The following is a 23,795-nucleotide window of genomic DNA, read 5'->3' as shown; positions in this document are numbered from 1 at the left end:
CATGCAGATCACTTGCAGATGTCAGAAGTTACGAGACATAAGCAGCTTAATATATACTCAGCTGGCTTAAAGGGACATGCAGACCAGCACACTAGTTTACCTTGTTCTACACACAAGACTCCCTGCTCATGTACAATGTGCCACGTGGTACCATCTATAGAGTCACTTCACGGTACATATGCTATGCACTCCTCATCACAATTTTCATTAGACCGATTTCTACCCCTGCCAGGATGTGTCCTTATCCCCTTAGCTGCTCAACCACTTGCTCAAATTCAGACTACCAAATTTTTTGACATTCAAGGAAGCGGTGTCCTATGGGGAACACGCATTCCGTCCTAACACTGCTCCTCCTGCAAGTAAATGGAGTTACGTGTCAATGACAAGACTTGTCTAAATCTCAAACAGCAGAATTGTCAAAGACAGCTTAAAGAAGAATTAAATGACAACCTGCCTACCTCCCTCAGGGGCCATCCCATGGGACATTAATTTACACAATAAATATTTCTTAAGTAAGGCTAGAAGTATCCATGCGACAATTAGTACTTACAGCATATGCACCTATTAAAAAAGCTGCATTTGCTCGTTTCCGCTGGTCAAAACTGGTGTAGTAAACTATCTTCTTTCTTGACAGACTGAAATACTGTTAAAAGGAAAAAAAAGAAAATAAATAATCAGACAGTACATTCCAACACTAACATTAAATAAGAGTTTCTTAAAATTAAAGGAAAAAACGTTACTAATACCACAGACAATCTTCTAACATCACAGATAAAAGTACATGGAAACAGTTGCCGTTCCAGAGCAAATATATTAGTTTTGCTGTGCAAAAATATCCTAAAGAAATGCAGTTCAATCAAAACCTAATGTAACTGTTTAGTTACAACAGCTTAGGGATAATGTGGAAAGGCACTGCAATTGTTAGACTCTCCCATGCATTAAAAGCCTTCAGTACAAAACTCTAAGACCAATATACTTTTTTTTTTTTTATGAAAAACTCCAAGCAAACAACAATCTTCCTCTACACTGCCTGCATATAGGGTGACAGACAACATATTTTGAAAGCTTCAGTAATAAGAGTCTATAAAAAAGACAGCAAGTGAAAAGCTTGGGAAAAAAAAAAAAAAAAAAAAGGTTAGGCACAGAATAAACTGGGAAGTCTTGCAATTCATTCTGTAGGAAGAAAAGAAGCCTCTGTCAGAGTTCTGTGGACAGAACTGCTATTGAGAACAACTGCAACGAGTGCAAGAACAATAAGGACAAACTGCAACTATTTAAAGCTGAAGACAAAACAGTCATTTAAAAATTCCAAACTAGACAGGTTTTTTTTTCTTCTCAATTTTATTAAAATATTTCTTACTTCATTAATTTCTACTCTAATTACATATTGCAACACTATCACATGTTTTTTTCCAGGTGATTTCTGTGGTACAATAACTGTTTGAGGAACATATCAACAGTTTCGCACCTAAATATTTGAAAAGTATTTTTGTTTTTAAAAATTGTGCAACATTTTTACACAGGCTGCTCTGAAATTGATGCCTCCTATTTATTTCAACAGGAATAACAGACAAAGAGCACAATAACACTACCTGATAGAGAAAATTCTCAGCTACAAAATACTGTTCTCTATCATAGTCTCCACCACTAGCCAGTTCACATGGATGAGCCGATTGAGACACTCTTCATGTTATGGTGTTACAGTGGTACAAAATGTAACAGAATATTGATTGGAAAATTCACCCTTACAGCCATACCACTGACATCTACCCCTGATGTCGTGGGTCAACACAATGAAATAATAAAGCATTACTTTCAAAGCAGTCCTTATAGGAATTGCCTCTACTCCAGTGCTACTGTCACCCAAGTTCAGTACTTGAATTCCTACTCAACAGTTTAAGTTTACTTTCTTTTCCTGCCCTTGGCACAGATGACACTTGGGAGCAGGAGATAAAGTAACCATAGGATTGTATTCTAGTTACTTAATTATTACCACTGTATCTCACTTACAGAAAAAGCTCATCTTATTCTTGTAACTAATTTTAGGAACTTAATTTTAGGAACTGCTTTAACAGCAGAATCAAATTTTGCACCTCCAAAACATACACAGCAGAAATCCAGGAGAAAACTGCTGTATGCACCACAGTGAGGTATTTACTCCCACCCCCAGAGAAACAATGTCTTCCAGAGCAACTCTTAGCAGCACATTACAAGCTGATCTCAATTCCATAGGCTGTGAGAACTAATGCAAGTGAATGCATCTAAATAAGGCTACAGTTGCCAAAAAGGGTGATTACTATTGACTGGAAGAGGGCATGTCTTGAGATCAATGGCAACATCCCTCCGTATACACAAACACACGGAGCATAAGTAGTTATTTAATTAGTGAATCTTTCAATTTTAACTAAAACTTGTCAAAATTTAAAGATTTCTCCTTTCTTCCCCCTCTTCACTTTTTTAATTTTAGTGTTCTCTGACTGCAGTTCCACCCATGACGCGTGGGTGGGATAACATCTCAGTAGTTACGTAACAGTGACAGAACTTCAATTATAACTTGTTGACTACTGCTTATTTTACAGTAAAGTTCTTAGTAACAGTTTACAGTTCACCTGAAATACTACTTTATTTTACAGAGCAGAATTCTTTATCATACAGATATATAAAGTCAGTCCAGTTCTGAAATATTTCTGTATTAGAGATGCAAAAAGTGATAGCCCACCTTAAATGTTCCCAAAACAATGTAAGTAGAGCATTATCACTGCTTCAATTTCAAAAAGGCAAGTGTTTAATCTTAATGAGCTACACGACTATATGATTTTTTTATTTTTAATTCTGAATAAAGCTTCAACACAGAACTGAAGTGCAAGTTACTGGATTATAGCATAGCAAGCAAAGGAAAACTACATCAGGATGCACTCAGCCTCTATTTTTGTTTACCCAATAGTTACTGAAAATCAAACTTCATGGCAAGTGTTGCTGAACTGAACTACTGCATGCAGGAATATTTCTATTAATGCTAACACATATTCTTCACTTGGTTACACTTTAAGTATCGGTGTTAACCTGCCAAATGATAAAAGGAATATACCGACATTTCAACCAAATTTCGTGAGGTAAGTCTATTTCCAGCTAGGTTTAATTGCAAGCATTAAGGACACTTGGTTTTAAGGTTATATTTTGTGACATTTGTCTTTTCTTTTGTTTGCTTGTTTGTTTTGTTTTTAAGTGAAGAGATTTCTCCAGAACTCCACCTGAATGCGGAGATAGTTTCCTCCCATACCGCCCAAATCAGACGCACCATAAATGTATTAAAAGAGACTCTCACTGTGAGATATCTTGAATAGCTACAGTTAAGGATGATATAGTAATATTGCTGCAACTCACTCCTTACTATTTTTAGACATTAAAATGCATGCACTGTGAAATACCAAATGTATCTTTATCAATAAGAAAATTCCAGTAGAACACAAAAATGTAATAAAGCTGTACCTGTCAAGATATTTCTCAGAGGAATTCACTCAGACAGTCTTTTTTAATAAAAGCAGAAACTATAAGAGAAGCGTGGCAGGTTTTGTTTCAGGCAATAAAACTAATTCATTGGCGTATGAAAGGATTCCAGAACATAATTTCTTCCACTTTAAAATTACTTTAATTTTATAAAAAATTTTGGTTCTTGAAGATCCCAAGAGAGATTTACTTGCATTGTTCTACAAGAAATTGTTGTAATGTGTTTAATAAAGTTAGATCCATGCAAATACTGCTAAAATAAATACACAAACGTACTCAAATAACAGTGAATACAATGCTTGCAGACTAGCCATGGAAAATCACGTATTAAAAAGAAGTACGTGCAATCTGCCTCAGGACCTGCTGTCCTGAAGCAATTACCACAACACAGTCAGCACATAAGAAATATCAGTCCCTCTGTTCAAGGCCTGCCAGAATCTTCCCTTACCACTTTTCCATCTTTGGTAAACCAAGTTATTTCTCTAGGAAAATCTCCCTCTCTGATTATGCCTGCTTCTTCATTTATCAAGTTTGCATAAGGTTATACATGCTCAGAACACAGTACTTTAAATCATTTCATGAAACCAGACTTTTTTTAATGAAAAAAATTAACATAACTTAATTGGAAACTCTTGACTAAGCAATTACAAACAGAATTCAAAGAACAACTAGGAAGATGCACTGCCAAGTATTTTTTCTTGCTATCATCTAAGCTAGTCAGTATCATCTCCATAGCAATCAGCAACACATCACAAACATAAGGTCAGTAAGGTTTTTCAGTAGAATGCAGCTTCAGTGCTTTACCTTCAACAACATCAACAAATGATGATTGAATAAACGCTTCAGTTCTTCAGAACAAAATTATTCACAGCTTTTTAAGTCAGTCAGCATAAAGATACAATAGTTTAAAGTGTCGGACTGTCATGTAGTACATCTTAAAATCAGGCATTTCTCCCTCCTTTCTGCCTCCCCAAAAAGGAAAGGTGGGAACAGAACACTGCCTCCTCCATGCTCCATCCCTCTACCAAAACAGAAATAGATGCAGTTGAAAGACTTGAAGAGGAAGTTTGTGGGATTTTGTTTGTATTTTAAAATGAGATCCTATAGTCACATTTCTCCTGCTTCCGATTACATAAATTTTAACAAAAGCCTTCCAAATCATGAAATTTCTTTTACAATACCATATCCACACAAAAAATTGTCACACCCAGCATGTATTTTCTGTTCCACAATTCTTGCAAAGGCTTTTCATTAGCAAAGCACACTTAGTGAACTTGACTAGTGAAGCTAAGCAGAAGTCTTTAGCGGTTGCACCTACAGTACATATCAGATGCATGCTTCAGCCTGTGGATGTAGCCCCTTCAATCCTGCTTACCCACTGAAGATAGTAATTAAATTAAGATACAGTGTAGTACGTATTTTATGTATTAGGGAAGCAAAGTTTACATTAGCAGTTACTGGCTCATCTCAAAGGCAGGGCTAATCAGGCAAACTGGAATCTATTCATGCCATGGTTTCTGTGCTACTCAGGTGGTATTTCAAGCTCTAGCTGTTGGAATTCACATATTTTCCACTGGTTGCACTATCAGATTACCCTTCTCTATTGTGTTTCAGTAGTTAAAAATTAACTTATTTGGAATTAACCTCTGGGAACAATAACAGACAGCACCTCCTTAAATCTCAAGCAGATCAGCTGGTCTCTGTCCTGTTCCTGACAACCTGTATTCCACACCTTGTATAAGAAGTAAAAAGACTAAATAAGTAAAAAAAAACGAACTAAGATTATGAATGTGAAACCCTCCTTTAGTTCCTCACCTGCTAAGAAACAATGATGGTTTACTTTAATTTTTATTTATTTTTTCATTCTTCAGAGGTAAGAGAATTCAGAGCAAAGAAGAGCCTTAAGGTTAGTGCCAATTATCTATAGTTAGCAAGTACTTGATAATCACTATCAAAATGGAAAACAGGTTTTACCTGAGTTCAAAAGCACAAGAATATATAATTGAAAATTCTATATTGAAAGCACAAGAATATTTTTAAAACAAAGCTTACCTTTAGTTTCTTATTAAGTTTACAGCAATATCTGTATAACATGGCCAAATTTAAAGGTCCGAAATCTGCATAGAAACTTGAAGAAAAGAAAATAATGTTATTTATGCAAAATAGCTTTGTAAATTTCAACATGCATACTGCTGATAGCTAAAACTGCAAAACAAATGCTGAATAAGAAGTATGTACAGAATACCACATAAACCCTTTATTTCAGCTGCTGCAGTAACTGAAATTTAAGTCTGTTTGGTTTGGTGTTTGGTGTTTCTAAATCCCATCTTCCATTAATCCAGAGACTATATACCATAGACAAACACACCTTACACAGAATGCTTTACTGCTTCCCATTTTGTCCCCTTCAGTCCTCAAGTTTCTAAGAAAAGTACTAAGGAATTTATCATTTATTTCATGTTTCTCATTGCTCCCATTCCTCTCTTCTAGATTTTCCTTAAACATTCACATACCCCTTGAGGCAGTAATTGCTGCTTGCTGGATAAAAGAGAGCAGCAATAGCCCATACAGGAGAATTACTGCAAAAAAAAGTAGGGATTCACAGTGCTCTCTCTCACCAAACCTAAAGCTTATTACCTCATGATTACCCCATTCATACACACATTCTCTCAAACAAAAACATAAAAAAACAAAGTCCAGTGAAGAACAGTGAGTTGTATTGGCCCAATTGCTGCCCAGAAGGAGCACTCTGCCTGCCACACCGATGAAATGTCAATATCATCTACTTCACAACCATCACATAATAGCACAGATGCGTTCATCCCTGGCAGCACAAAACATTATGACAATGCTTAAATACAGTAGCTCATTAGCTGGGTCAAAGACTAAGCTGTCCAACTCCTATGATGGTATTTGTCAGTTCACAGAACATAACTAACTCAACTGAAGACTTTAATGGCAATAATGCAGTCACTTACTTTTAGAATTCCTTGCCTGTTCTAAGATAAGGCTGCCAGATAAGGTCAACAGTTACAGCTATTTTAAAATCAAAACTCCCCATTACGTTCTTAATAGAGATCAAATGGGAAAAAAAAGAACAAGCATGATTTACAAGTAATAATTAAAAACTGGAGCTCTAAGCTCACTGCAGTGAAGACGGCATCTAGAAAAGCTCCATAGGCAGCTGGTTAACATCTGTTCTCACTCTGCAGCACTAACATCTCAAAATAAAAACAAAGCTGCGCTTCTTGTTCCAGTATTACCTTTCTATATTTTTCATCATACAAGTGAATTAATAATGTAAAATGCATTTTAAGATTTACTGCTCGTACGCAGGCATGAAAATTAAAACCCACTGGCAACTCCTATTTCCTTCACAGGACGCTATGGGGCAGTATAGACAAGCCAAAACTTGAAGCCATTGACTTCACTGACACAATGTTGCGATGCATGTATAAATAGTTTCAACTTTGTCCACTCTATCTTTAAACTGAATTAAGCTTGAATGTTCCCTTCAAATGGGGCCAAGAGAAACAAGCCTTTCACAGCTCTCCAAATAGAAGAGTTCTCTGACAAACAGCACGAGGTTCTGTACTGAGGTCAGTGAACTACAAAACTCTTCAATTTCTATCCTTAAAACTGAATACGTCTGACATGTTTAAACAGAAGAGTTTAATCTTATCCACGCCCATTACTTATAGAGCAAGAGGCCGTTTTTGTCCTTGAATTCAAGTCGCTTAATCCTGAGCCAGCCAGTGGATTTGCTTAAGGACAGAATTTTGAGAGCTACATATAAGTGGAAGATGGGAAATTGGGAGGTGGAAATAAGCAATGAAGAGAAACAACACACCCAGTCAGCCTCTAAACTAAGAATCTTAACCAGCAAAATTTAAAGACAGAAATTGAAAAAACAAAAAAAAAAAAACAAACCCCAAAAAACAAAAAAAAAACAAAAACAAAAACAAAAACAAACAAAAAAAACCACAAAGAAATGAAATCTGGTTACATCATTTAGTCACCGTTAACCAATATTCATTCATTTACAATTCCTTCATAGATAATAGATTTTCATTATATCCAGATGTTCTTGTAAGCATTTGTACAGTGCTGAAAACACAGTTTCATCCCACAGAAGCTCACAATCTTTATGCTTCTCCAGCTTCACAGCAGCAAAACCCCTGAATCCACTATGTGGAAATAGATATTTAAATATTCTGCTTCAGAAATACCATCATAACGCTACCTGGGAGCAGCAGCACAGGTTTCAGCTTAGAATCAACTCCTCAAACCACCCTTCACATCAGCTCTCACAGCCTACCTATAATCTCAGATACTGGCTTCTTTGTATCACAGAAACTTCCACCTACCTAGATCAGCCAGCCCCAGATCAGTTCATTCATTTACTCTTTCATGCAAGTACTTTATTCCAGGGAATAAAAATGTTAAACAGGTGTAGCCTAAGAATACATAGCCTTCAGGACAGAAGCTCCAGATGTTTCTGATGTAGTTCTGTGCAATGCCACATGAAGGCGCCATGAGTCAAATCAAGCCATGGGCACCTTGTCTGAATGAAGAAGATAACTTCACTAAGTATTTCAATTCAGCTGACCCTAGCACAGCAGTAAACGAGAAACAGTTTTAATATCTGGAAGTAATGGATGGAACCCAATTACGGCCAGTGAAGGAATAACATATACAGGTAGTCTCTGAAATTAATCAATGACATCCATTTTAAGATCACAATCAACAAGTTTATGGCTAAGGCACTAAGTTCTCTTTCAAAAAAGAAAATGAACTACTTTTACTTTGGCCCAGAAATCTGAAGCTGTACACAAACTTTCCCCCACAGACAGATGTACTAATGAAGTAGTTTTACACTACCATTCTCTCATAAATTTTGTGATACAGCAAGAGAAACACAGGAGAGAGGATAGGAGGCTCTTATTTGAAGATTTATTTCAAGATTCTTTTTTTCAGGACAGATCAGCATAACTTTAGAGCTACTGCTGCACTGCCTATGAGGGTACGTACACATTCCACATTCAGTAATAGGTATTTACAGCAGCAGCTCGAGCATTGCTCAAACCCTAATTACCATACTAGAAAACAAGATAGAACAGATCCACAAAGTCAGTTCTAACCATGCACAAATGCTCAGAGATGATGATACTTGCATGGCAGTTTATTCAATGTTTGAATTAGTAATTTTAAAACAAGAGCAAAGTATAGCTAGTGCAGTCTCTTTCTGGAGCACATATACAAGAATTGGAATGCAACTACACTTCTCTACAAGAAGCTTGCTTTGTTGGAGACTAACAACCTATATAAAAGCCTCTTTAGCACAAAACAGAAGCACCCCCAGTTTGCTGCTACGTGAGCCAAGAGATTAACCATAAGAACTGCAGAAAGCAGCTGAAATGCAGTTCCCTAAATACAAAGCTAAAATAATTTGTAAATATGTTACAAAGACCCAGTTTCTTGCTTAGGTTACTGTTAAAAATTAGCAGTAAACTCAATTAGAAAGAGAAGAAAAATATTTTCCACCTGCTTTTCTCTGCCCACTTCCTAGGCTGGATCACTGGAACGTTCAGATGTTGGTTCCACAGGCTCTCAATCCAAGTGCTAAGCAATACAAGAACCAGCCACTGCAGAAGCAGTCAATGGCTACAACAGGTAGCAAACTTCAAACTTACAACACTTCAAACCATAAGTTGTGTCACCACAAATTTCCCAGATGAAAGACAAGTATCAATCCACGTATTCACTACAAAATCTTAACCTAGCTGGTCTTCTTTCTCCCACCCCTGCATCCCAAAGCACATCTCCTTTTTTCAGATCTCCTTCAGTTGTAGTGACAAGACTTCACTTGTAGTGACTTTTAAAAAAAATTATTTTAAGATGAAACAGAAAAAAGCCACAGTACTGTTACATCCAACTTTTAAGGATGGCTGTTAATAAAACTGATAATTATGAACATGCATTTATCTCTATATTTACATTCATACTGATAAAAGCTGGGAGCTTGGAAGTTTCTTAGACGTGATGTGGTTTTGTCACTGTTTTTGTGGACTTGAACTCACTAAGTGATCTTGGTCATTTGATAGTGAATTTCAACTCTCCAAAGGCTGGAAGTGAACAAGGAACTCCCTGTTCTCTGTGTGAAGCGACAGCTCTGTTTGCTATAACATGGCTAAGGTTTTCTTTTCTTTTCAACTGATATAAGCCACAAAAGGATGGTGAAGTTCAGGTTTCTTATGCAAGTACCATTATTGGATAGCCATAGAAAAGCAGTATTTTACACCAGCCAAATAAACAAGGGAACCCTTACTCATATCAATGGAAAGAGAAGCTGCATTACATATGTGTATGCAGAAAACATATCCTACAAATCAAAGTCCAAAGAATACTCATTAAATGAAGTCACAGTGTTAAGTTTTATTGTGTTTCTGCTTGAATGCCAAAAAAAGAAAATATATAGCTAACATTAAGGCTGCTGTGGAACAATGGCTTGAAGGCTGCACTGTAAAACATAGGATGCCCTGGCAACATCACACTATTTACTTTCGCTGCTGCTTGCTAAGTTTAAGATGATATCTGCAAAAGCTGTTTATAAAAAAAACCACCTGAAGTTACAAGTGAGCAAGTAAAAACACAGTTTATGAGAACTGTCATTACTATTCACCAAAAAAGATGATACTCCCAGTTTTAACTAACTTTTAATTTTGCTTGAAGAATTTCCACAACAATGGAAAAGTTGTTAGAAATCATTTTGATGAAAAAATGTGACAGTCAAGTTAACCAGTCAAGTGTAATATTCCCAACCCAGATCCATTTACTGAAAGGTAAAGCATGAAAGACACTATTCTTAGAGAAGAAAAAGCTTCTTATTATTGCCTAACTCACTGATTGAGATCATGCCAAGGCAAGGCTTGTCTATTTGCCAAATGACAGTCCTCATCAAGCTGGATTATTTCTCATTAACTCAGTTTTCCTGAAGCAATAGTTACCTGCAATACACTACTCTGCAAGTCCGCATTCTCCTGTGGGTAGTACTGCAGACTTACTCAGGAGGGACCTCAGAGACTTTCAGAGAAAGACTGACAAAATCTTACAGAAACAAAAACAACTGGGTGGGGAGGGAGGAAGGGAAGCTATAAGAAGCCAGAGTTGCACAAATTCATTCTAAATTCAAACAGGAAATTTGCATGCCATCTCTTCTCTACAGCAATAGGCTCCAGGTTACATTGCAGCATACGCAACTGAAACTGTGACCGTTCTACTGGTGAGCTCCCAACCAGATCACATTTGATATGTTCCAAAGCAAACTGAAGTCCTTTCCTTCTCATTTTTCAAAGTAAGTGTTTAAAGAAGTTGATGAATTTGTTAAAACAGTTGACAACTTCAAGTTCAAAATCGAAGGCTAAATACTCCAGATTACATAATCACTTTCTGGATATAACCTGGTGATAAATCATGCAATGCACTACAACAGCAAGCATTCAGACCTAAACTTCCAGATCCATCACATTTAGTGTTAGAGAACTTCTCTTTAACAGAGCACACTGTTAATTTAGACTGTTACTTCCTTATGTCTCATCAAGGGTGAGAAGAGAAACAGAACGGAGTGCAACAGGAAGGACACTAAGTACTATGTGATCCACTAATATGCTCTCTATAATCAGACCAATAACCCCATACTCACATTCATGAGCTTTTTAAATCATGTACTGCCTCCAAGAAAGCAAACTGACCCCACTATAATCAGCTAAATTAATTCCTGCATTACTTCACAGTTTGAATCATCACTAAAGATAGAACAGCCCAAAGAAAAGCAGCTTAGTTCCATACACAATGAAGTACCTTTGTCTAGTCACTGTGTGATACATCTTAACAAAACTAAGGCAATACATAGTGGTGCTGCAAAGGTATTTAGGTATCACACAGGTGCTGAGAATTTTGTGCCTGCACAGACATCTCCTATCCTCCTCCTCTCAGACAACTGAACTAGTTCAGTTACAAAGCAGAAGCAGCCAAGAAATTTTGATAAGGAAGAACAGCACAGGTAGGTCACCTTACATGAAGTCTCTAGAAAACACTGTTCTCGGGTACAACACTCCAAAGTTTACCTTCACACTCCATTTCAGTATCAAAATAATACCCCCAATCACTTTCTCAGAAAGGCTACATTTTTGAGAAACCTGTCAGGAGTCCCAAGTTGGTGTTGGAAGTTGGATTCTACTATTACTTAGAGACACACCCAGGTGTCAGGGCCTATTTTTTGCTGTGCAGCCTGTGAAATACAGCAGACAAACATTTAGGTCACTGAGAAGCACAAAAGGAACCCAAAATAAGCAGAATCTGCATTTTCCTAAGCACTACCTGACTTGTATTTTATTTCTCTTTTCACTGCTAGCTTTTCAATATTCAAAAATGTAATGCAGTAACCCTGTCAGCATCTGCTTTTACTTCCCTGAGAATACAAGCTCCTGTAGAGATGAAGTGAAAGGAAAAAAGACAAAATGTTGACATGGTTTTACTATCAAATATTGCATATACTAATAGAGACATACACCATGCTGCAAATATCAATGGAGAATTTAGCACTGCATATCCGGAAGAGCTAGGTTATTACACAGGATACACATAATGCTGCCTGGCAACTGTCACTTAGTTTCTACTACATATTATGTTTTACTGTTTTGAGAATACAACAGGATGAGCACCGTTACTGTATCAAAACTAGGATACCTTTAGAAACGGTCCCAGTAGATTACAAGCTGTTGACTCAAAGTATACTACAAGTTACATGCTTAAAGTCTTAAATATGCCCTAGAAGATAATAGAAGAAAGCAAAGACCTCTTTATCATGTTTATCTGGTATTACATCCTGGAGCATGGTTAACCGATATGTGGATTAAGGAGCACATCTACTGCATTTGCTTCAACGATTATTACAGAAAACACTCCCAACCCAAGCAGGAAATAACAAAAGTCAAAAGATCTGAGAAAGGATCACCAAGAGCTCTACTAGAAAACAGACAGCTGAAGACAAGGAAGATTCAAATGAATGTTTTAAAAAACAAACACCAAGACACAACCTAGAACTGTGAGCTCTGCATAGAAGATAAGCTACAAACTGAGAAAAACTGCCTTTTGCCTTCACAGAAGCAACGCTGAAGTCACATGCATAGGATGTAGTTGATATTCTTTAGTCCATGGGGGAAAAAAAAGTTGTGTTTTACATAAGAGGATTTCTTTTTGTCCCACTAGAAATACCATGTAGTGCAAACCCTCTGTCAAGTGGCAGACTGGGCAGGAACAGCTATCTGGGAACATAAACAAGAGCAACGCCTTTGTAACTACAGCATGGAGCTATTACTTTATTTGTTTTGTGTACACATTTCATTCGTAGAACTCCACCCACAATGGAATTAACTGTTGGCTTTCTGCTCTATCAGTGTCTTCCAGGCATTAGAAGCTGTTACTTCACAGAACACTTTCTCTTCTGTTTTAAAGCTACAGCAGCCGACAGGAAGCACTATCTAAAAGCCTTGAAAAAAGTTAGAGATGTGATTCAAAGGCAAATCAAAGTTTAGCATTCACGTAATTCTGCATGAAAGCTGAGCACTTCATAGTCTGGCTACAAGAGAACAGAAGAATGATCTGTTATTTCACATACGGTCACACTAAGCAACCTTCTATTTAAAACACCATTTAATGAGATGTAAATAGTCTTAAGGGATCTTCTGCAATTTATAATGGAGCTTGACAGCCCATATACCCTGCCCTAGCTCAGCTACAACGTAATTGCTCAGCCACCATTTAAAGTTACTTAAGAAGCTCGGGAGGAACTGTAAATTCGTTTATTTAAACCAAAAAGCTGTTTAACACTTACTTCTCATAGACCAGTTCGTCGTCAGTACAGAAGTAGTGGGTGTTCACCGTACTTTTGGGCTTATTCCTCAAAGTGGCGAAGTAGAGGCGATCTGAAAGACAGCGAAGGGCCGCGTTGCGCAGAGCGGCCCGGGGCCTCTCGGAGAGCCGCCTGGGGGCCCATGAGCAACAGGTGCCGGAAAGAAGCGCAGGAAGAACGACTGAGGCAGCGGGGCAGGCGGCTGATGAGAACCGCAAAGCAGAAAGGGCCGATGGAGGCAGCCGAGGAGGGGACCCGAAGGAGGCTCCGCAGCACAGCCCCCCCCGCGGCCGGAGCACGCCCGGCCCGCTCTCACCTTTCACGAACTCGGAGGCTCCCCCCAGCACTTCGGAGGCGGCCGCCGCCGGCTCCATCTTAAACAGGGCGCGGAGCAGCGAGGCGCGGGGCGGCTCCGAGCTCATGGCGCTCCGGGGCAGCGCTGAGTTGCGCTCGCAGGGACGCGACCCGCCGCCCAGAGGAACCGCCCGCCGCGGGCCGCGCTGCTCGGAGCGACGCCACCCGCATAGGAACTGCAGCGGGGGGCACAGCCAGCGCCGGGACGCGGCGAACCGCCGGGCGGGCGGCTGCCCGCAGGGACCTCGGCTCCACCCCGGCCGGCCGGGAGCCGCCCCCGGATAAAGCGGCCGCGGCCGGTTACCAGGAAACCGGCGGCGCTTTAGCGACTGCGTTCGCCAGCCTTTGTCTCCGCCGGCCGGGGCCGAGAGGGGCGGGCGGCCCCCTCAGCCCCCCCGGCCCCGCCCTCCGCCTCGGTGCCCCGGGTTCGCCCGGCACGGCCCCGCCCTCCGCCCGCGTCTCGTTGGAGCCCGTCCAGCCTCACGCCGGACCAGCGGTTCAGAGCCCCAGGGTGCGACTTTCTGCTACGGCCCGGCCCGGGGCTGCGCTCTGTGGAGCGGCCCGAGGGGGACAGAGATGGGGTGGTGTCTACCCAGCGTGAGGGGGACGTGGGCGAGATGGCGAGCCGGGCAAGAGCTGCCTCGGTGCAGGAAGGGGAGAAGGGAAGTGTCACAGGAACCCCCTTCTTCACAGCCCGAACTGGGACTCGTGTTTGCGAAGTCGCGGCTCGGTAGGCGTTCTCCTTCTTCTTGTCTGATGGACAGCCAGGCTCAGCAATCACACACTGCCTTCCCAACTCTGCTGCCTATGAGCGGAGCCCATTGCAGAGAGAGCATTCCATAGAAATGCCTTTCCTCCACCCACCTCTTCAGAAAGAGCCTGTAAATGCCACAGACAGCTCAAGCACTAACCCACACCCAAACAGCAGAAAGCAGAGCAGGGGAGCTGCTCTTTTAAGAAGAAAAACACATGCTGCTTTTCCCCAAAGGGAAAAAAAGACAAAAAACCTTAATAAGAAGTTGTAAGAGAAAGTTTTACTCAGCCCCGAGGTCTGTGTTATTGCCACCATCTTTTTGTAATATTAATGACTGTTAGTGCCAGTTCACAACCTTCTGCGTGCTGCAGAAGCAAGGTCTTAGGATAGAAATTCTCTAAGGAGCAGATTCAGAACCATACCTTTCTAGAACCCCTTTTATTCAAACTTCCCTTACAGGTCAGTGCAGCATACACTTCTACACACATGCCATGCTACATGTTGACAGTACATAGGAGCTTTAATTAAGGTACCTTCACCAATAGAAGGAAAGATAGAACAGCATAACAAGCTTCATACCCAGTATCTAGAATCTTTAGATAGATAGTTCTGCGCTTGTTAAGCCTATTCTTTGCAAATACATGTTGCTAGGATGGTATATCTACAATGCAAACACTGCTGCAACTGAAGCCCCACTATCACAAACTGTTTGCAGATAGCTTACACACTTTTGTCTAGACCACAAATATTACTTCAGTTGCATGCAAGCACAGTTAACAAGGTGCATTTTAAGCACAGATTTAATCTCTCTCTTCTCCCCTGTGAAAATGTACTAAATAGTTATGGTTTTTTTAGTTCTCGCATTTCCTCTTAGCTTTTATAGTATGACTACACCTTGTAAAACGCTTTCAGAATGTTTTCACCTCATACTTTTCAACATAATCACTCCTTAGTGCTATTTCTAACATTTGATCGAGCCTACAGTGACACCTTGTGGCAATTTAACTACTGAGGCAATCTTGTAGCCTTAACAATTTCCAGACTGCAGCCTCTGGCAGTCAGACAATTGTATTTCCCAGTAAGTTTATTAAACTGTTTTTTTTTCCAATAAAAGATTTAAGTATACATTCCAGTTACCACTTATAACATCCTGGCCCTTATAAAAACCATCAAGGGACAATTTCATTACTTGTGAAAAGTTATCAGCCCTTAAAACAAAGAAACCTCTTTACTTCCTAAGCAAAATGGATAACAGCCAGACCTGAAGTGTGATCTTTGAATTCCCTAAGCCTAAACTTGTTTCAAGTGTTTTTGTTTTTTTTTCCCCTCTAAATATTTTTATCATTATTAATGGTCACATGTAAGCCTTACCTAAATTAAGTCATCATATATACCAGCAATTATTATTATTTTAAATGAACTCTTGGTTCTGCTTATCTGTATGGAACTTAAGAGCTTATTTCAGACATTTAACAATGACAACTTGGTCAACAATGTGAAATAAATACAGAACAAATCTATTTATATATTTTATTTGACAAGTGTACGAATTGACAGAATAATACAAGTCTGTTCTATTTATTCCTTCACTGAAACAGAAGAACTACCTGCTTAAAAAGCAGATAACAAAAATAAACCAAAACAAAAAGCCCCAGATGATCCCTTCTCCCTCAAAAAAAAAAAAACCAAAAAGTCCAGGGTTTGGATTTCACCAAGATGACAGTTCACTTTATGTTTTAAAAGGTTAAAAAAAAAAAAAGCTAAAATTGTGAAAATGTAACAGACAATATTGTACAGAACAGAAATGACATTGGCCAATAAATGAATGAAATGCAGGAAGCTACCACTAGTAAAGCTGCACTTCTGGAAGCCTCATAGCTCTGTTTGGATTTTACTTATCAGTACAGCACAGTAAATACAATTTACTTTTTACACTGTTTACAACAAAATTGAACAGATTTTGTTGGTGTATGAAGTACTTCCCCCCCCCCCCCCCCCCCCCCCAAATCTTAAAGAAATATTAGGAAGACTGAGCATAAATTCTTTAACAGCAATAGAGTAAAGCAATTCTTTGTTCTCCAGACAGGAACAGGAAGAGTCCATACCCAGAAACAGGTGTAAGAATGTCTCATTTCTCAAATATGTTTTTTGTTCAGGTAGCTTATTATAAAGTAATCATACACAATCTGTGTAGATGGTGTTTGTATTGTAGACATGAGCTGTTATTGATTACCAACTTTTGAACTGGTATTGAAAATAAGTTAAAGCTGATGTAAAGTGAGACAAAACCTCAATCAGATGCCAGATTTGATTCCTGTCTGATACAAAGAACAAATCTCTGCCTTGTTTGCTTTTCATCCATACCACAAAAGTTTCTGTGAAGTTTTTTTACCCCCATGTCAACACTGCTCCTAATAAAACAGAAGTTATTAAAAGCAGATGTTTGTTGCCACAGATTGAGCCACATAATTCAGAGACTGATAATAGTCCAGCCCTGTCACATATCACTATACCTTGAAACACATTTTTCTGTTTTACACATTAATTGCACATGTTAATTCTGTTGTCACAGCTGCCAAAAACGGAGATAAAAGGAAACAACAAGTAATCATGCATGTGAAAGACTGGTTTCAAAAAAGTAGACCTGTCATCTCATTAGCAATTGTAAATAAGACATCTTAGACGTAAAGATTTACTCCAGCACAGTTTGGTAACAACATATTTTGTAACACACAATATAGCAAAAGAAAACTAAACACTAGAGACAGTATTGATAAGCAATCTTGTTCATTTGACTGCATAAATAATTTTCATATTTTATATATTCATGTGTTCTTTCATTTCCAACTGCTAAGTTCCACATTGCAATTGTATACAATGTTTCAGCAACTCTAGGCAAAGTATTAATAAGAGAAAAACCTGTATCAAAGAGATTGTTTTCCCACTACCTCAGCAGCAGCAGATACTGTAGGCAATGGTTATAGGACTAAGATTAAAGCGGGGAACTCTTCTTCTAGTTTGCTTTATAGCAGTTTCAAGAGCATCTCAGAAAACAGAGCTTACAGACATATGTAAAGGATTTTTGCACAGGAATCTAGGCGCCCACTCAGTTTGTTGTAGCCCTTTTACAGTTAAACTAGGAAATGTGTGGAGGAGAAGGAGAGGGGAAGCAAGGGAAGGAAGCATCTCAATGTGCAATAAAAACACACTTAGATTCATTTAGCTAGTTACACCAATAATAAAAAAAACTTCTGGTTATGAAAACTGAAGGGTGCATTTTTGGCTGCATGTTTCTGAAGAAGTAGCCAAGCTGTAAACACATTTCAGGTTATGGGAAGATGAAGATTTTATTACAAATAAACATTAACATATTTAAAACTTTCTAAAAATTTACCTTGTTGATTGGTTAGAAAGAGTGGGAGGGGTAACAGCAAAAGGCCATATGAAAGAAACTCAGAGGCTACAAGTAACAATGGCCAAGATGCAGTAATTACATCTTTTTCCTCTCCTTGCATACAGTGCAATTCACTGAATATTATCATCTGACCCTTTAAATTCATTGGTTTACACTTTACTTTTGTGATTGGCATAATTAGGAAACCCAAACTGGGAAATCATTATATTGGAATATTTTAAAGGCATGCCATCATAAATATTAACCAATTTATTTACACAATATGATCTCTGTAACAAATGCTCCGCTCGGTGCCACATCCCAGAATAGCCACTGTTAGTGTCTTTTTCTAAATTTCTTATATCAACAGGCTTCACAAACACTCCTGAAGGCTTTCCAGTGTGCTTCGCTACCAGAAAATTCATGGCAATATCATCACAATTTTGAGTTTCATCTATTAAAGTATAAACAGCTTCTGGTTGTTTTTGAAAGTCTTCTAAATACTTACAATGAAAAAACGCTGCACCAATAAGAACCATAGAATAATGATCTCCATTTCCAAATCCTGGGTTCTGCAGTTCAAAGCTGCCATAACTGTATACACCTGAAGGAGTAGAAATGTGCTTTCTAGGAATGAATCCCACTATACGTTCTGGAAATTGCTGAAAGAAAAAGAAATTGAAAACAAACATATGAAAGGCACAATGTGAAATCAAAATACGTTAAATATTTTCATGAAAGACATGGTCATTTATTTATTTAATTGAGAAGAGCATAAACTTATGGCCAGAAAAGAGAGAACAGAACTGCTGGGATATGTTCCTTCCACCTACAGAACCACTACATTTAAGTATAGTTTGACAAAACTGATGCAACTTGCCTCATTCCACACCCACCTTCAGTTTGCAGCTGTATACTTGGCAGTCAAAATGAGTGTACAGGCAACTCTTAGAGAAAATACTTTTGCTGTTGCTTTGAAACATACCCATAACTTAAATAAGTTCAACAGTTAGCAGCTAATACATGCATGTATAAGAATTACAAGTTAGAAAACTACAGACTATAAGTAAAGTAGAAGAAAATTTTTGCAATTTCTACTATTCAATGCTTTGTGCATTTTAAAATCTAATTTAAGAAAAGCAATGGAAGGTCACTACAATATAGTACTACTCTTTCTAATTAAAACCATTAATCTCAATTGTAACTCATAAATGCTGCCTGCTAAGATAGAAAACATTACCTGCCAAACAGAAAAGGCAAAAGCAAGGTCATGAGCACTGATGAGCGTATCATCATCCATCATCAAAACAGCTACAGAAAAAGAAAGTTTGATCAAGGATTAAAATACACAGGCACAACATGTGAGGCAATATTTGACAAACTATAACATTTCTGTAACAAGTGAGTGATAAGAGAAAAGATACTCTTACATTCCAACTCCACATGCATTAAAACACTGGGCTCATATAAGGGCCAGCCACTAAAATGATAACATTTCAGAGCTAGGTTGTTGAGCTCTGTCAACAGTTGGGTGAGTTTAACAGTTCTGCTCTTCTTTCTTTACGTTGCTCTTTGTCTATCTGTAAATAACTCACTTGATATTGCCAAGAACCTCTAAAAAGCAGTTTTACAACTTCATGGAAAGGACAAGTATACAGCTTTTATATATAAATATATTGCTAGAAGCAACACGCCCTGCTCGTTACCTTGTGTTTCCAGCTCAGGGAAGTTCTGCAGCCTGTTCCTCATGCGATTTACAGACTGAGCTTTAAAAATAACAGGAATGGGATGAGGACCCAAGGAGTTCCACATTTCTTCTGGTGTCTTCTCTCCAATGTTGTTCCACACAACAATTACTTTATGTAAATGGGGGATGGCTTGATAATGATTTAATAGCTTTAGCAGTAAGTCAGTTCTGTTATATGTCTGCATAATAAGAGTAAATGAATCTAATGCATGCTGACTTTGGGTGTTTGATTCCCTTTTAAAGTTAGGTGCTTTGTCATCTTTGATACTGGGGAGCAAAGCAGTTAAAGCTCCTGCCACAAGAAGTAAGATAATGATCACCATGGAAGTGAAGCGTAGTAGGCGGGTTCCCATAACTCTTCCTGGAAGCTTACAGAAGTGAAAATACCTTGAAAAGAAGTGACAGAAAATGAAAACTTATTAATCTCACTTACAGATCTCACTATATATATATATATAATGACAGAAAATGAAAACTTATTAATCTCACTTACAGATGTGTGTATATATACACACACACATATATATATATGAGCAGAGTTTTAGGACTTTAGCCAGTTACTTCTCTGTAACTTCTCTGTGTTTTTGGCTGAACATTCATACACCTCACCAAACCCATCCACCTGAAAGTAGAAAACACTTTAACAGGGAGTCCAGCACTGTGCAAGCTATGCAGAAAAGGGAGATTTAGTGCCTGCTACTGAGGCACTTTTTGTCACCTCAGTATCAGGCAGGGGTTTGTGGATCCTCCTGCTTTTGGATCTACACAGGAGACTTTACAAAGTGGCTCCTACAATGGTAGCCTCTTCTACAAAGTGTATCGTAGGTGATCCCAGTTCTTGAGGCCTCAGTGACCTGTCAGTCACTGCATCCCACTGTTTGTACCTCAAATGATGCCATCCACAGCTATTCCTCTTTCCCTACTTGTGTGGCTGGTGTGCAATATGATACATGATAAATATTCTAAGCTACTATTGAGCAGCTGCTCACCTGTAAATATCACACATTACCACAACATTTTTTCAGGCATTCATTGCAGAACTCTATTTAAATGAAGCAAACCAGAACAGTCTCATCAATTAAAAATTGTGTTTCTTCACAAGTTTCGATCATTTTTTCTACAGTGCACATACAATGTCTGATATGAATTATATCATTTTTAAAAAGACAACTTACCTCATTGTTGCCAGATGGGATTGTTTCCTCCCTGCTGTTTTTATAGGACAACTTTCTCTGATCTTATAGTCTGCTGGAAATTAAAAGGAGTTGCAAATGAAGACAAGCAGCTAACATCCATGTTACTCTGCATCTTTTGGCGTTTTAATGTTCTTTTTGCTTACTGATTGCTGTGAATGTTCTCGGTAATTACACAACCCCTTTTCCTCTTGCTCAGCTAAATAACTGTCTCTGCCTTTCAATGATCTTTCCTAAACAGCTAAACTGGTTGCTTAGAAAAGAACCTCAACACATTACTTTGTTCCCCAGGAACCACGGAAATAAACATTTGGTTACTGCAGTAAGCCATGCAGTCCCAATTGCTTTGTTTCTGGCCCATCCCCTTCAGACTCTACCAGTAATACACCCGGTGCATTACAGGCTTAAGTCTGTTTTTCCTACCTGGTATGTGAGATAACAGAATGGGGAATGAGTACAAATATGAAAAGTAAGGATTACACATGATGCAGGGCAGTAGCCCAATAAACTCATATTTGTTTCTTCAATTGTTGGGGAAGATTTTAGTTTCTTAATACTAGTTGAACAAAGAAAGGGAATATTTTTATTTAAGAAAGGTACTATGAAAACTTAGCAAAATAATTATGTTAATAGTTTTTAAAATGTGGAATTTTGCAATAGTTGATAATAGTTAATGCCCACATAATAATGTATGTATGCCCACAGCCCGTCAGTCAGCACACTTATGTCTTCCTGAACCTGAGCTCCACTTCTACCACTACCTGATTTCATGAGGCTGCAGCAGTCATTGAGACCTTCTGATATTAACCCCTGGTTTTGGTTGCTTCATCTTATAGTACATCTGGGCATGCTGGACTCCCAGAACAGCTGGCAGCAGCTGCTGTTCTTTGCTGAGGCCCAGGATACTTCTGTTATGAGTTACAGAGATGATCTCTAAGTTCATTGCCTCCCATCACAATCCGGCCCTACAGTGCTTAATGTGATGATTAACCACTAAGAGTGTAAAAGCACGAGGCAGGTGGGAATCTAAACGTTCTTAACAGCAACAATTAAGCCTTTTCGTTTTCCGTATATTCTTACTCAATTGCATATTAATAAGAAGCAGGAATCGTGCTATATAACGGCTACTTTTGCATCCGTACCAAACGTTCCTAATGGCTTTGCAGTGCGTTCTATCGGAAGGCCCCTTGGATCAGTTTAGCCACTTCATTTACAAAAATCACACCGCAGAATGAAAAACAAAACAGTGCCGCTGGGAAACGCCCCTTCAGATCAAAACCGCTGCAAAACAAGACTTGGAAACCAACGTGCAGCGCTTCAACCCTCGCTGCCAGAGCGTCACTACAGCCTGTCCTGGCAGCCGCCCGCAGCATCACCGCCCGCAGCCGTGCCTACCCGCTGCGCCCCGCAACACACGGCCGGGCCCCGCACCGCAGCTCGGCCGCTCCGCCGACACAGGGACGGACCAGCCGGCAGCAGCGCCGTGCTTGCTTCCGGTGTTCGGCCCGCTCTTCCTGCCGCTGTACGCCGTGTAGGGGAACAACACTGAAGATACAAATTACATAAAATAATACTCACTCCATTTCCTCTTGGACAGCGAAGCAGGAAACAGATGCTCTGCTGGAATTCGGAATAAAGGGGGGGCTAAAAGGGGGATAGTTAAAGGTAGTTTATAGAAACAAGGAAAGGAAACTTAAAGGTAGTTTATAGAAATAAGTGAAGGAAACTTAAAGGTAACAAGTAAAAGAAACAAGGGGCCTGAGAGAGCAGGGAGGATGGAGATAAGGAGCGAGACCTCACAGATGACCAGAAGAGGAGTTGCATTCCCCCTGATAAGAACAAGAGGGGGTCTGTATGCTAAAGACGAGAGGGTCTGTATACTAAAGAGCTATTGAATATGTATCAGAATTCCTAGAACCATTGACTATGTATTAGAAGTCTAAGAAATCATTGACTATGTATTAAATGTACCTATATCTGTGTCACGATTTTACAAGTCGGTGTGCAAGTTTGGAGGAGCTATCCCCATTGCACCCGGCGCTGCGCAACGCTGGAATAAACATACCTGCTTTATAACCCATCTCTGGATTATAGAGTTTGATTCCACGAGTCTCTCTCAGATGTATCAAAACTCCAAGATCCCATCAATTCAATATCCAAGAATAAATCACAGCTCTAAGTTACCTACACTTAAATAACTATCCCATATGCAAGCATTTCTCAAACAATACTTATACATGCCAAGAACAAAGTATCTGCAAAGATATTCTTCCACAGAGTTTGTCTGCAGAGGAATCTTAAGATTGTTAGAAACATACTTTCTTCAGAAAATAAAGGTCATCTTAGGAATGGCCAACTTCCTTGTAAAAGGTTTTCTGTTTCAAGCTATATATCTGTCCAGTAGGAAACTGGAACCTAGAAAACAACTTATTCCATAACACATTTACTGCAAACAAGAAATCCTCAGTGCCTTTGTAATTTGCTTTCATCTTCTCCATGCAAATCACAAAATAACTGATGTTGAAAGGCATGTCTAGAGGTCACCTGGTACAAGCTCAAGCATGGATACTCAGAATCACATCCAGACAGTTCCTAAACATCTCTGCTCAGGGAAGCTGTATACTTGGCAGTCAAAACAAGTGTACAGGCAACTCTTAGTGAAAATACTTTTGCTGTTGCTCATAACTTAAATAAGTTCAACAGCAGCTAATACATGCATATATAAAAATTAGAAGTTTGAAAACTACAGGTATAAGTAACAGAAGAAATTTTTTGCAATTTCTACTATTCATGCTTTGCACATTTTAAAATCTAATTTAAGGAAAGCAATGGTAGATCACTATAATATAGTACTACTAATCTCAATTGTAACTAATAAATGCTGCCTGCTAAGATAGAAAACATTACCTGCCAAACAGAAAAGGCAAAAGCAA

The 23,795-nt window shown here is 38.9% G+C and overlaps 2 protein-coding genes across 9 annotated transcripts in view; both read right to left on the bottom strand.

Moving 5' to 3' along the window:
• Positions 1–14,127, bottom strand: part of CDC14A (cell division cycle 14A) — a 46,582-nt gene extending 32,455 nt beyond the window's left edge. For all 3 annotated transcript variants that reach the window (XM_015870324.3, XM_085512166.1, XM_015870327.3), the window contains exons 1-4: positions 13,737–14,127; positions 13,403–13,493; positions 5,560–5,635; positions 551–643 (exon numbers count right to left, since the gene is read on the bottom strand). In XM_015870324.3, coding sequence (XP_015725810.2) covers positions 551–643; positions 5,560–5,635; positions 13,403–13,493; positions 13,737–13,842 — 366 coding nt within the window. In that variant the 5' untranslated portion in view covers positions 13,843–14,127. The remainder of the gene's footprint in view (positions 1–550; positions 644–5,559; positions 5,636–13,402; positions 13,494–13,736) is intronic.
• Positions 14,128–16,044: 1,917 nt separating this feature from the next.
• On the bottom strand, positions 16,045–22,575 carry EXTL2 (exostosin like glycosyltransferase 2). Of its 6 annotated transcripts, none has more exons than XM_085512168.1 (5): positions 22,441–22,575; positions 20,845–20,917; positions 19,629–20,056; positions 19,163–19,233; positions 16,045–18,584 (listed from the first exon to the last, which is right to left on the bottom strand). In XM_085512168.1, exons 2-5 carry the CDS (start codon positions 20,847–20,849, stop codon positions 18,093–18,095), a joined length of 996 nt encoding a protein of 331 aa, XP_085368294.1. In that variant the 5' UTR covers positions 20,850–20,917; positions 22,441–22,575; the 3' UTR covers positions 16,045–18,092. The 6 variants fall into 6 exon arrangements, with proteins under 6 accessions (XP_085368294.1, XP_085368296.1, XP_015725817.2 ...); XM_085512170.1 differs by having other exon boundaries at positions 20,845–20,914; positions 22,441–22,571; XM_015870331.2 differs by lacking the exon at positions 22,441–22,575 and adding an exon at positions 22,258–22,386.
• Between the last annotated feature and the right edge of the window lie 1,220 nt (positions 22,576–23,795).

Source organism: Coturnix japonica, chromosome 11 (genome assembly GCF_054131305.1).
Source record: "Coturnix japonica strain WE chromosome 11, WE-NBRP24, whole genome shotgun sequence".
In the NCBI taxonomy this organism is placed as follows: Eukaryota; Metazoa; Chordata; class Aves; order Galliformes; family Phasianidae; genus Coturnix; species Coturnix japonica.
This window is presented reverse-complemented; position numbering and strand designations above follow the sequence as displayed.

Coding starts and splice junctions, on each gene's coding strand:
- EXTL2 (XM_085512168.1), bottom strand. Junction 19,234..19,628: donor CCCTGAGCTGGAAACACAAG/GTAACGAGCAGG, acceptor CTTTTTCTGTAG/CTGTTTTGATGATGGATGAT. Junction 18,585..19,162: donor TTGCCTTTTCTGTTTGGCAG/GTAATGTTTTCT, acceptor TTTTTCTTTCAG/CAATTTCCAGAACGTATAGT.